This window comes from Sprattus sprattus (genome assembly GCF_963457725.1).
Source record: "Sprattus sprattus genome assembly, chromosome: 11".
In the NCBI taxonomy this organism is placed as follows: Eukaryota; Metazoa; Chordata; class Actinopteri; order Clupeiformes; family Clupeidae; genus Sprattus; species Sprattus sprattus.
Window position 1 is genome coordinate 4,236,922 of NC_137909.1, and position 13,823 is coordinate 4,250,744.

At 44.6% G+C, this 13,823-nt stretch overlaps 1 protein-coding gene across 1 annotated transcript; it reads right to left on the reverse strand.

Moving 5' to 3' along the window:
• Positions 1-562: 562 nt before the first annotated feature.
• kank1b (KN motif and ankyrin repeat domains 1b) lies at positions 563-10,964 on the reverse strand (the record flags this gene model as incomplete). The annotated part of the gene is made up of 11 exons (XM_080847779.1): positions 563-604; positions 717-815; positions 962-1,162; positions 1,353-1,495; positions 2,417-2,636; positions 4,870-4,957; positions 5,633-5,782; positions 6,230-6,332; positions 6,983-7,075; positions 7,298-10,027; positions 10,928-10,964. 11 exons carry the CDS (start codon positions 10,962-10,964, stop codon positions 563-565), a joined length of 3,906 nt encoding a protein of 1,301 aa, XP_080703905.1.
• Between the last annotated feature and the right edge of the window lie 2,859 nt (positions 10,965-13,823).

The following is a 13,823-nucleotide window of genomic DNA, read 5'->3' on the forward strand; positions in this document are numbered from 1 at the left end:
TTTTACTTATTCTCCTGAGGAGGTGGGTCTGTCATGCCTGACATGGCCTGATACAGGCAGAGAAGGGATACCGATACTGCATGGACACACTCCTAGTCTCCCTCTGTGGCCTCACAAACACAACCAGTTGAATAATAAGCAGAGCGGTATATTTGTCCAGCAACTGCGACTTCTACCAGGTGGTTAAAAATGTTGAAAGGATATGACTCAGTGGCAAGGCAAATATCCTTCAGTCATCTATTGCTTGCATGCAACTGCACACTGGGCAGTTTATCATCTTCACAAATTGGAGTAGATGTGGTCCATATCAAATTCTCATATGACAGATGTGTAATTATGCACTGCTCATTACACATTGTGCATTCTTCATGTAATTATAAGCACATTATGGGAATTGCTAGGTTCAGCAATGGATCATTTTGAGTGTAGTTCAGCTGTAGTCCAAGAATACTGGCCCTAACAACGTTTGCAATCAAATGGATCTTGCACGCAGAGAGAGTATATTTAGCAGCAAATATGTGGAAGAATTCCTGGCATTCAATTAGGGCCAAACATCTTCTCCCTACTGAATATGAGGAAGTCTGTTTCCAAGTCGTGGAGTACCCTGTAAACAGAGGAACACACATGCACAAGGGTCCTGCTTTATACTGATGGTCCAATTCACAGTCAACAGTACCGACAGGTGTGTCTGATGATGTTTGTGCATAATACCTTACCGGAGTTTGACCCTTGGAGAAGTTCACATGGGCGTACAGCAGCATGGCAATGTCTTTATGTCCGGCCTCCAGTGCTATGGATAGGGCGGTACTTTCGTCCTAAATTTAGTCAAAGCATTCAAAATCCCACAGACATGCAATCACACACACACACACACACACAGACACACACGCACACACACACACACATTAGTTATTTACAAACAAAGAGAGAACTGGTACTGACTGGATGATTGGTCACTTACATTGTCACTAAGAGTGGCATCACACCCTGGCTGAGCCAGCAACAACTTGACAATATCAGCATGGCCATGTTCACTGGCACACATCAGTGCCGTCGACCCCTCTTCATCCTGAATGTTAACCTCTGACCCTGAGGTCAGCAGGGCTCTGACCATATCCATGCGCCCATGACTGACTGCCAGCATCAAAGCCGTCTGACCCGCCTAATGCATACACAAACAAGTGAGAAATAGATGGCTTTGCATTAGTTGAAAATGCATTCACAGATATAAGCACCTGTGAGGTAACGCTGTCTATGCAGGCTTTGTAGGAGTACTGGCTCCATACGAGTTTGTATGAGAATAATAAATAGCATTTGGTGTTGAGAGTCCAGCTTTTCTGGCTCCGTCTCACCTGGCTGGCCTTGGCATTGACGTCTCCCTTGCAGAAGAGCACCTCTACTACACCCATGTCCTCCTTGGTTTCCACGGCAGCCAGGGCAGCTAGCATGATGGGTGTGTAGCCAGCTTTGTTTTGCTGGTCCACATTGCACACGTCTAGCAGGAAAGATGAGACGTCAAAGCCATCAATGGCCAAATCTACCTCAGAGTGGAACACACACATCTCGCCACTGACAGCTTCAACTCCAGGGACAAACACTAAGGCCCAATTTACACACAGGTTTTCGCGATGTCGGCGACATCTGTACGTAGATGTCGGGGCGCATTTACACACACCGCAGGAAGTTTCTCAGTTTGCCTCTGTTGATAGCGATGTTGCCTAGCAACACTGTCTGTAATATGCCTTACAGATGTCGGGTCGCGTTTACACGCACTTTGAAGATGTCGGGGACTCCCGATGGGCTGTCGGGCGAATGGTACGGGGCTGTCGGCTGAAATTCGGCCGACATCGGCACACCGACAGTTAAATTTGCGTTTAGACGCTGAATAAAGCTGTTGGTGTACAGATGTCGGCTGTGCCGACATCGCTAAAAAACCTGTGTGTAAATTGGGCCTAAAACCCTAGAACACAAACACTAAAACACTAGAACACAAACACTAGAACACAAACACTAAAACACTAGAACACAAACACTAAAGCACTAGAACACAAACACTAAAGCACTAGAACACAAACACTAAAGCACTAGAACACAAACACTAAAACACAAACACTAAAACACTAGAACACAAACACTAGAACACAAACACTAGAACACTAACACTAAAACACAAAAGCACTAGAACACAAACACTAAAACACTGGAACACAAACACTTAAGCACTAGAACACAAACACTAAAACACTAGAACACAAACACTAAAACACTAGAACACAAACACCAAAACACTAGAACACAAACACTAAAACACTAGAACACAAACACTAGAACACAAACACTAAAACTACCGACTCCTTTTTTTAAACAATATCTCTTCCCCTCTTCCTCCCCAAAGCAGTATTTTCGAGTAGCATACCAGCATCGAGCAGTTTCTTGACCACATTAAAGTTGGAGTGCGAGACACTGTAATGCAGTGCCGTGTTGCCGTTTCCGTCTGCCATATTTGCCACATTATTCAGCACCATTGGGGAAACGCGGTGCGCAGCACACAGAAAGTCCCCCACAGTTTCTGCTTGCGCTGCCTTCTGACTGGACACACGGAACCACTCCTGCTGCAGAATGTTCAAGCAGGACCGCTATGAAGGAAACACACCAACACAGTTGGCTATTTGAAGTCTATCATTTCCAAACAAAACCATACACATATTCAGTATTTACATATCCATTTTAAACCATGAAACATCAACACCAAGAAAGGGTACTAATTAATCTGCATCCTTTAACCTCACAGACAGTCTGGACAGATTTTCTTATGCGAAAGAGAAGGAGCACAAATGCAGTGTTGATGCTGAGACAAACATTCAACTGTGTAATTTCTATATGAAAAAAACCGAAGCAATTTGAACTTATAATAGAAGCCATTTCATAATTATAGGCTAGAACTAAACGCGGGTAAACATAGCACACAATGCAAGCTCTTGAGGCCCTATCTGAAATGCTGGGTTGCCTGAGTGGTCTGGAGATGTACAAAACCAGTCGCCACGAAAACATTTCACTCCCTCACTTTGCCTCTACCTTAGTCTCCAAAACGTATGAATGGCTTTAACCACTGCAACTGATTATGAGCTGGGAGCTCTGCATTTTATGTAGCCATCTGCAAAATACTGCCCAATCAAAAACTTGCCAAATTAATGTATCTAGTTAAGCGTAGACGTCCTAGTCATTTGTCAAACTGGAGGAGAAGCAGAGAGGGTATGCGTTAGAAATCCTCTCCTCTGGAATGTAAAAGTGCCTAGAAGAAAATTAGAGGCATATTCACATTCCAAGGAAGGGGCACTATAAAAGGAGTCACCAAAAAGAAAAAAGAAAAATTCAGCCATTTCTGCCGAGTCAGACTATGGTCTGGCACATGGACCCTGCCAAAACCATTACTGCTTACTCATATAACATACTAAATGTCCCATATACATGTGTAATACAACATACACATACACAGAAATCATGCATAATTCTAAATCAGATACATTCACCCAAAGCCTGCCATCAAGCCTGCCTAGCATATGCCTCATCAGTCCCAAGCACAACCTGAGCTATATAGAAACAAACAGATATACAGTGCCACTTGAAAGTATGTGAACACCTTGAGCACTTAAGAGTTTTCTGTTGTTTTACCATGATTTTAAATTTTTTTCACCAATTTTCCATAGATGAAATGTCAGGTTTATGTTTATCATTTGCATGTACTTGTTTGGAGGGAATTGTTTGAGTAGCCAAAAAACTACATGAAACATGGAATCAGTGTATTTTCAAAAGTAAGTGAACCCCAGCTGCATTGGTAAAGTCAAGCAGGTAACAGATTCGGTGAAACATATTTGGGTGCTTAATTAGTCAATTAAGCAAACCAATCAACTGAGACATCCTTAGGAAAAGGGTTGGGCAACACAGATTAAAAGAGAGGGAACCAACCAAACTACTGTAGTGCCAAGGTGTACCCACACAGATCAACAATGCCGAGAGGAAACAAGATATCCGAGAACATCAGGAAGAAGGTACTGACAGCCCATCAGTCTTGGGAAAGCTATAAGACCATCTCCAAAAGATTCCAGCTCCATCCATCCATCCAAGACAAACCATTTAGAAATGGAGGGCATTCAACATGACCGCATCTCTGCCTAGAAGTGGATGCCCATCAAGACCATCACCAAGAAGCACCAGAAGAAGAATAAATCAGGTAAAAGTCAACCCACACATCACCTCTGAAGACCTCTCTGGCAGCATCAGGGGTAAATGTACACAATCAGACGAAAATTGTTGGTTTTGATCGTGACCAAATAATTCTATCTCGGACTCATCTGTCCAAAGAAGGGACTTCCAGAAGGCCTTTGGTTTATCCAATTGCTCTCTGGCAAAGTTGAAACGGGCAGTTTTTTTCTTTCTTGAGAGCAGAGGCTTCCTTCTAGCAACCCGATTATGAATGTCATGTCTATTCAATTTTCGTCTGACTGTAGACCCATGTACTGGGGGTTCACTTACTTTTGAAAATACACTAATTCCATGTTTCATGTAGTTATTTGGCTACTCAAACAATTCCCTCGAAACAAATAAATGCAAAAGATAAACATAAACCTGACATTTCATCAATGGAAAATTGGTGATGAAAAAAATGAAAATTCATGGTAAAACAACAAGTGCTCAAGGGGTTCACATACTTTCAAGTGGCACTGTAGCTGTAGAATGTCAAACAAATAGCAAAGTCTACTTCAACCTTACATGAAAATCACCACGTGAACACACATACTATGCTCCACATACATATATATAAATGCATGCACATAAATGCACCCACAAACAGAGACCTGTGATACTCACCAACTCCCTGCTCGATAAAGTTTTCCCATCACACAGATGTGCCTTTAGTGTGTGACATGCTGACACGGCCTTCTCACTCAACTCATACCTGTATATACACCAAATGTGTTTAAATAGGTTGTATTTTGCATCAAATTGTAACAAAAAATATACAATACTGTGCTATTTAACAGATTGCATTAAACACACAGACGTGAATAGACATGAACAACTGTGTACATGGTTGGAGCGAACAGACACTATATTGAAATCTTATCCATGTGGACAGTCTTTCAATATCACACTACTGGGCTTAAAATCAGCAGAGCGGTGACCTGCTTTATTCATGTCTTTAGCATTCCTGTCCGCCCATAAATAATGAATTAACTTCTAACTGCAGTGCATTTCTATGAGGGGGATTAGAGCTGCTGACGCTATAACTAATCCTTTCACCAGTTACAGCATCACATATAATCAAGTCTTACCCTGAGCAGGCCAACACCAGTAGTGCTGCGGATTGTAGTTGTTAACATTAAAGCATTTGTGCTGACAAAATGGCCACCTAAGGACAGTCCTCCATAAACTGCTAATGTGTTTCGATTAGTTTTGAATAAAAAATGATTTAGTACTTTAATAACAGTATGGAATTAACACTGGACATTAGGCAATGTTTATCAAACTATTGCATTGCTGAGAGGGTTGTGTCTGAGCTGTGGCCATTTTGCAGTGCTGAGAGGTTTGTGTCTGAGCTGTGACTATCGTGTGTCTGTGCTGGTTTGCCTACCGTTCCCTCCTCTCCAGCTTCCCCTGGTTCTTCTTCTCCTCGGCCACATATCTGCTTCCTCTCCACGCTGACATGGCAGGAGGTTCCACTGATCCATCAGAGTCACTGCCCTCTGAGCAGGAGTCCTCACTCATGGCCATACTCTCCAGCCTGCTCCACACAACACAACTACATCACATTAGAGGATGCTCTTTGGAGTGCACAAGACACACAGTACAGGGGATCGAGTTGCACAGGAGAAACAGCCCAGGCTCCCAGAGTGTGTGGTCAATGTGTGAGCAGGTAGCAAAAGAAAAGAATACATCAAATGTTTACAGATTAAAGGATGCAAATTAAAATTTCTGTATGACCCATCAATACATATGCATAATTGTATTTGGCATACGTTTTGGTAGAAATCCTTCATAGCATGAGCTTATTTCTCAACAAGTTTTAACTATTTATAGCCTATATATTATTTATATGAATCTGATATTTTGAAGAGTGTGGGCCTGATTCTTTGTTAAGCAAAGGAACATCTCATCTGCATACTGGGGATAACATTTTGATCCAATGAGAAGACTAAATGGGCTGGGGCCGGATGAACAGCAAACTCACCCTGCGGGCTTCAGCTTCAACTTCTTCCTGCTATCCTGACAACCCTGGGGGCCATCTTTCCTCTTAATGATGGGCTTCAGTGCCAAAGCATCACTGGGCGGACCTGGTGGATGTGTTGCCAGGAGTAGTTATCATTAAGTCAGCTCCTTTGCCAGTCCCTCATTAAAAAAAGTTCATAAGCAGTGTAACTTTCATGGAAAGAAAAATCAGAGCGTTATATGCATGCTTCCCCAATGTGTCAAAAAGCTTTACAACACAAATCTAGTTCTGCCCCTTTGCTGTGAAACACAAATATGTGCCAATCTAGGATGTTCTGAGCCAACATAACACACCTGTTTGAGAATCTATGCACCAACTAAAAAGAGTTCAGTGTAGTTTTTAGTGCCGTTTTCCTTGTTGTTCTAAAGTCAGTGGGATGGGTCAGATTTCAGCCTGTGAGCGCCAGAAACCACAGCAACAGAGGAAAATCAAGCCATCCAAAACCAAACACCATCCCAAATATTCTAAGTGTAGGTCTCAGACAGCCAGCACTTAAACCAGAAGATGCTATTTCCACCCCTCTGGAGAGAAGATCCAGAGGAGGCGCCTGCAGAAGTACACTTCCAATGACTGTTTTTGTTTGTCTTTCCTCATCTATAAAAGTCTGTCCTTCTGTCCTTTTTCTCCACCTCTCCTTGCTTTTAATAGGGAAAATATTTCTAGATATCGGTCTGTCTCTTTTATACACGCATACATTGCAAGACAAACACCAACCCAGAAGGTCAGAGGACTTCTTTCCCCCCATAGAGTTCTTCTTCCTGCCCGGGGACTTCTCTGTGGTTTCAGAGGATGGGCTGGACCCAGAACCTGAGAAGTTGCAGAAGGAAATACTGAGAAGGACCACAAGCCTCATGTCTCCCATAGCTAAGAAATCAGAAACTAAAAGGTAAAAAGGAAACTACACTACACAAAGGGGCAGAAGACACTGCTTGGGACCTTATTAAGATTGAACCACATAACCACCCATTTTTAGATATGTATTCATTTTTGAGTGTGCAGTATATGCAAAGGCAATTAAATATTTTGTACCTTTGTGCTGTGACTGAAGCTCCTCTGTGCCCACCAGCCGCACTACTGAGTCCAGGCAGGAGAGGGTGCTAGCCAGCTTGGTACTGATGGAGGTAAAATGAGCCTGTGGCTGGGCTACCACCTCACCCAGATCACTGTGGCTCTCCGTCAGCAGGCTCTGCTGCTCCTTCAGCAGTCTCTGCATGCGCTCAATGTAATGATCCAAGCCAGGCTCCAACACTGCTGATGGCTGGGGCTGCGGGGGGGTGTGGGTCACCTGCACAAACGTCTGCCAGTGACCGGAAGCATCCCGGAGCCTTCCCTCTCCCACCCCAATGCCAATGCTCCTGGTCTTAGCGGGGTCTGGGAGGTGAGACGGACCACATGCAATATTCCTGGTTCTTAAGCCCACCAAAAAGTTCTCGTGGACATTAGCAAGCCCCACCCCTGTGTCCCGAGTGGTTACTTTGGCAGCAGAGGAACTATGAGGAAGATTACCCATGTCCCTTGATACTGACGTTCCCACACCGATAGAACGCATTCTCACCGCTGCCTCCATGTCTTTAACCTTACCCTCACCTATGGCAACTGTTCTGGTGAGGTTGGCCATGGTGTTGGTGTGTTTTTCCTTAGTCATGTTCAGGGAGGTGTTTGTGCTGGACTCTATAACAAAGGCCATTGCGGTGCTAGTGAAACGAGACACCGTGTCAACTGCGGTGTTGGTGCGCTGGGAAGCCGTGCACGGAGTCACCATAATGCCCAGATCTACACCTTTGACTGCTTCAGTGAGTGTCCCACGAGACACCAGGGCCTTCAGTGCCGTCACGGTCACGTCCACTGTGCAGTCGCCACACCCAACTGTCCGCTGCTCCACTTTCCTGATCCGCTGGCTAAGGGTTTCCATCGTCTCCTCTGTAAGGACTCCAGCCTCGCGAACACTCGTCTCTGTACACACGCTCTGACTGCACATGGAAACACGATCCCCAACACCCTTCTCACAAGTCTCCACCTTCTCCAACACTACCCAGTGATCAATAGGTGTTTCGTGACCTGTAGCCACACACTGTGTCTCTGGTCTGCATGACACACCCACAGTGATGCCCCAGCCCTCTTTCTGCACTTGCTCTCCTGTGGAGGCGTCCCGCATGTTAAGGTGATTTCCCACCCCCAGACTGCGTGTTTGAGCTCCGGTCTGAGACTCAGCATTGTGGGTCGAGGGTTGGGCTGTGGAGCTCTTGTCCAAGCGATTCCTGGCACCCGCATTTCGAAGCTCATTCCTAAGAAGGCCCATCTCCTTCTGCAAAGCCATGTCTTTCAGCTCGGCCTCCAAGCGCTGCACTTCATCACTCAGGACCTGGATAGTGTGCTGCTGGGATTCCAGTTCTACCTCTGCTGATGACGCTCCAAGCATGGACTCAGACACTCCCACTGCGGTGGACCTGGTCTCAAGCTTCACCTCTGTGGCGACGTCTTTGGTGGCCTTCTTAGAGCTCCGACGGAGGATGACAATTTCATCTACTGGCAAGTCATCACCAACAGCAACAGACCTGTGCCCAGATCTGGCGTGAGATGCTTTCGTGGCCGACCGATGTTGTGTTTCTACACGAGCGTCTTTGATTTTTTTTTCCAGAGCTTGCATTTCCGCTGCGAGTTGGCTGAACTCCTTCAGACCACTGGTGGCAAGGGTTTTCAAAATCTCTTCATTGTCTCCGGTGGTCTCTGCCTTCTGTTCTCTCCTCAGATGGGAACGCTGCAGCTCCAGCTGTTCTTTGGAGCCTGTGCTGTGTGCTCGTTTCCGAAACGCCGCCTCCATCTCCGTGTCCTCCCCTTTCAGAGTCTTCACCTGGGCAGTCAGCTGCCTCTTCTCCTCCTGGAGGACTGACATCTTGACCTGCAGAACAGGAATGGCCTTCACCTGCTCCTCCAGTTCCTTCAATCTCTTAAGGGCCACCATCATCTGATCACGCACCATCTGCAGATGGAAGGGGCTCACACCAGTCACTGGGGTGGCCCTGCCAGAGCTCAGTGGACTGTGCCTCAGCGACCCTCCACTTGTGCTCCCCAGAGAAGACATCCACTGCCCAGCTTGGTCAGCAACGCTCAGTTTAGCACTACCAGCTTGCAGGCTCTGATTCAGAGCTTTCCAGCTAGTGTACGGGGAGTGGGAGCCGCTGGAACCAAGGCCCCCGAAGCTGGAAAGCCTGCGCCTAGGATGAGGCTCAGGAGCAGCCGTTGAGAGGGAGGCCTTCTCCTGCTCCAGGCGCCTTCGGGTCTCCAGCAAGGTGCGTTCCACATGGGGGTTAGACCTGGGGAGGGCAGGGGAGCGTGCCGCAGTAGGGGGCTTACCCTCCAGAGCTCTGTGAGAAGCAACGGGCGGCTGAGAGGCTTCATTGCCCCCGGCTTGGATGAGGGAAGGGGAGGAGTGGGAAGGAGGGAGTGGGGGCCTTCGATGACTCATAAAAGATGAGGATGAGGATGAGGAGGAGAAGGAACCTCGGAGAGCTTCATCGCTGCTCACAGATGACAGAGAGTCAGACGAGGTCCACTGGGCAGGGCCCAGTCTGTCAGGAGGTTCTGAAACGGGATTGGCTGCCCTGAGGCGCCTTTGAAGGCTGAGCCGATGAATACTGTTAGCCCTTTCAATACTGTCCACGTACTGAAAAAAGTCCAAATCAACCTGGTAACCATATGGTGTCTCCACACAATGCGGAACACTACTTTGCTTAGTGCTACCTGCAGACTCTGTGTTATCTAAGTGGAAACACATAAAAAAATGTCATTCAGTAATGTTCTTTTCTTGTTAAACTGCTGCATTGAGCCGAGTCATCGTGGCATGCCACACATTAAGTTGTCATAAAAGCTTTTAATTCAACAGCTAAAGTCAGATACAGTGGAATGATTTCCTTGAGCAAACTGCATGCAGTCTATGAGATTCCCAAGCACCCCACATTTAACATTTTTGAGTCGAGATTGAAATGCTACTGTGATTCTCAGAAATACAAAAGATAATTATCCACATTCCAAAAACAGATTGGAATATGGAAACATTCAGACTAATATATCATTTTCGCCTGATATAATTAAGCTATGATACCGATTACAAAAAATGCATTCCACATGCCAAATATACCTCCTGTCCAAACAACTCACACCCATGCCATCCTTTGTGAGTGAGCGCGAGACATTGATCAAAGCTGAAAAGTGTATAAACTTTTACCTCATGGATTTGATGCAAATCATTACCTACAGTAGCATCCTTAGTTCATCCCAGGCATTCACAAAAAGAATACAACTTTTCCACCCTCGCCTGCTCTTCTAACTTTCTTCCTCTCGTCTGCACACTTACAGTGCCACTTCATCATTCCCCAAACATGGAGAAAAGTCACCAACAGAGTGGATTTAACCCACCCAACTCAGTCAGCGATTGGCTGACAGTGCCCTCCAATCACAGCCCACTTTCCACTCTCCTCATCAAGCAAACCCCTTAAAGACTACCCTTAGCTAAGACAGATGGATGATCCTACCAGTGATAGCCTTCAGAAGCGCAGCAGAGTATATGAGTTCTAAAAGCAGTAGAGTGCAGTGTGGAGGTCAGGTGCTTTTCAGGGTTTAAAGAAAGAGAACTAGAGCAGAGAGCAAAGGGCTTCACACCTGGGCCATTGGGGTGAAAATATGTGCTGTGAGCCATGGGGAAAACAAAGATGAATCATCCACAGCTCATCTCATCTTCACAATAACCTAAGAAATGGACAGAAAGAAGAGATGGATTTGAGGGTGAGAATGCCTTCACCGTTTGATTCTGTTCTACACTCTTTGTTCTGTTCTAAGCACATCCCAAACACTGTCTGGGTGATTTGAAACAGGTATAGATCCCCTACAGCTCACACATCAAGCAAAGGCTAGAATTAAGAATCAAGCTTAGATTAGCACTTAATTAAAAACATGACTGTCTCACACATAGAACTCTGTCTCTTTCATGTTTGGTACACACAGTAGATACCCATACTGTGCCCTGATCCTATGTAGTGCTGCACTGCAGGTCTTGGGGCGGTCTGTCCTCATACCCTGGGTACTTAAGGGAACATCCTGATGATGAGTCAAAGGATATTTGAACCGCACTCTAGGCAACAGCAAAGCTAAAAATCTTGGCAGCTGGACAATGCTGGAGAAAGCAGGACAGTAAATATGGAAACTTACAAGTCAGTATAAGTGGTTGGATAACATGATTCCAACCTCCTTATTTAAACTAGCCTTATACACAAGCTAGCTAGTAATTACAGAGTAAAAACATAAATGCAAAAACACATTTTACATAGCAACAGCTAGTAAATTATATGGACCAAACTATGTGCCGTTTCTGGACAGGCAAAAAATACTTTGGTTGAGTCTCCTGGCTGGTCAGGAAGTGTCTCTATGCGTGGAATTTCATTTGGTCTAGCAGAGAGTGAACCCTCTGCTCTGCAAAACACAAAACAATGTGGCCACAAACCAGAGCTATTTCAAACCCCTCCTCTCTCTCTCTCTCGACTGAATGAACCACTCTCTCTGAGCTGAAGTTGTCTGAACTGTTCTGTGCAGTAATGCAATAGTAATGTATAGTAATCAAATCTTTATCAATCATTCTTTAATCAATACTTTCTGGTTGTGTTTCAGAAGAAGGTGCGATAGGAAAGAGGATTTCAGTGTTTTATGTACCTCAATCCATATTTACATTTTACATACATACTTCAATTCACCTACCTTCAATTATATACTGAGACTACACCAGACTGAAGGACATGCTGGATGGCAAGGCATAGTTTCAGATTCTAGTTGCCTGATTGACAATGTAAATTATTTACCCACAAAGAGGACTACCGAAGGACACCAGAAGCACATCTAGCAAAAGCACATCGTCCCATAATTACAAACAGTTGTTTATGTTGCTTTAACTGTAATCCAAGGATTCTCCCTTTAGATAGCACACACATGACGCACATGAACACACCACACATACAGAGAAGTCACAACAAGGCTACCCTGACCTTTTTGAGCTGCTTCTGAATAGTCAGCTTTAAGCATGTGCCTGAACCCTAAACAAGAACAAACAATTAGAGGGTTCAAAGACAGAGAAAGAAAATAGTTCATGAGGTAATATAGCTATTACCATACACTTTTTAGCCAACAAGAATATCTAATCACTCACGTCTGACCTTATAGTAAGATCCAGAGACAGTATTGGAACTCTGTCCATTCCTTTCTTCCTGCCATTCTTTGGACTCCCTCCCTGAAACACCTCCAGTCACATCATTGAAAAGTTCCACACAGAAACTCTGTCACAAGGTGAGCCCTTGTCTTCCCCAAAGAGTGACATCAGAAACCTGACAGAGTCTTTCTGTGGGGGGCTTTGTTTAGGCCAAGGGACTCAACGGACAGCAAAGTGCATGCGCATTTGGACTTAGGTGCATTGGTGTCACAAGAGTACAGGAAAGCATGCAAGTGAGTGACAGCACACGCATTGCTAAACAGAAGAGAACTCCTGTCAACTGCATATTCACGAGAGATCATTTTCCAACAAAAAACATCATCCAACTTTAATTGCATTTCCTAAAGACCCTCATAGCACATACAAAGACAGATAGATTCAATATTTGACCCACAACTGCTTAAAAATCTTTACAACTCTGAGAACTGTCAATACACCGTGAAGACTATTTTAGTTGTTGGCATAACCTAGCTTTTTATGGTGATACTGAGGAGATCAACATGCTCTGGGTTGTTTAGAGGCGATTTGTCCCAAGTGGTTCACAGTCGAACAGGACAAAAACAAGGCTTGTTTTTTTTTGTTCATGTTGCTCATTCAGTAAGTCCTGGTGAGTACAAAACAAATTCTTAAGGCCAAATGTCTAACTTAAATCCACAAAATCCTGCATTCTGCACTGGAATAGCCCTGAAATCCTCCCCTTGTGCTTTGATCAATAAGCTAAGCTCCCCCTGGTACGACCAGGTCCACTGTGCGGTCTGAGGATTATAAACTGCACCTGAGGGGCCTGGCACCATAAATTGAGATACATCAAGACCGCGTATTTAATATCATGTAAAGCTGGTCAGTAAAATGTACGTGATCAGTAAATCTATCTTTTAAGTATATCAATATTTGGCCATTTTCAAACTAACGCTAATTTCAGGACGATGAACACACGTGCAACTAGTGAACAGGCAAACGACCAACATAAACCCACAAGATGGTTTCTTAGACAAGTTTCTTAACATATGCAAATGCCACATTTGTTGTGCATTCCTAATGGAGAAGGATGGACATTAAAATCCTTCAATCAATTATATAATTTGGCAACTTGAAACGTACACAATTACTGAAGGAAATGAACATATTAATTAGTGATGAAGTGGAACTTGAATCAGGTCTGGTGATCAGTCTGGTGATTCTCAAACAGGAGGTAGTTGACTGCAGAAGCATTCATCAGTAGGCTACAGAGTCTGCAATGATCATTAGGAAACCTCGGTTGACAAATTCGATTACTCAGTAGCCTACTTAAGTGCAAACATT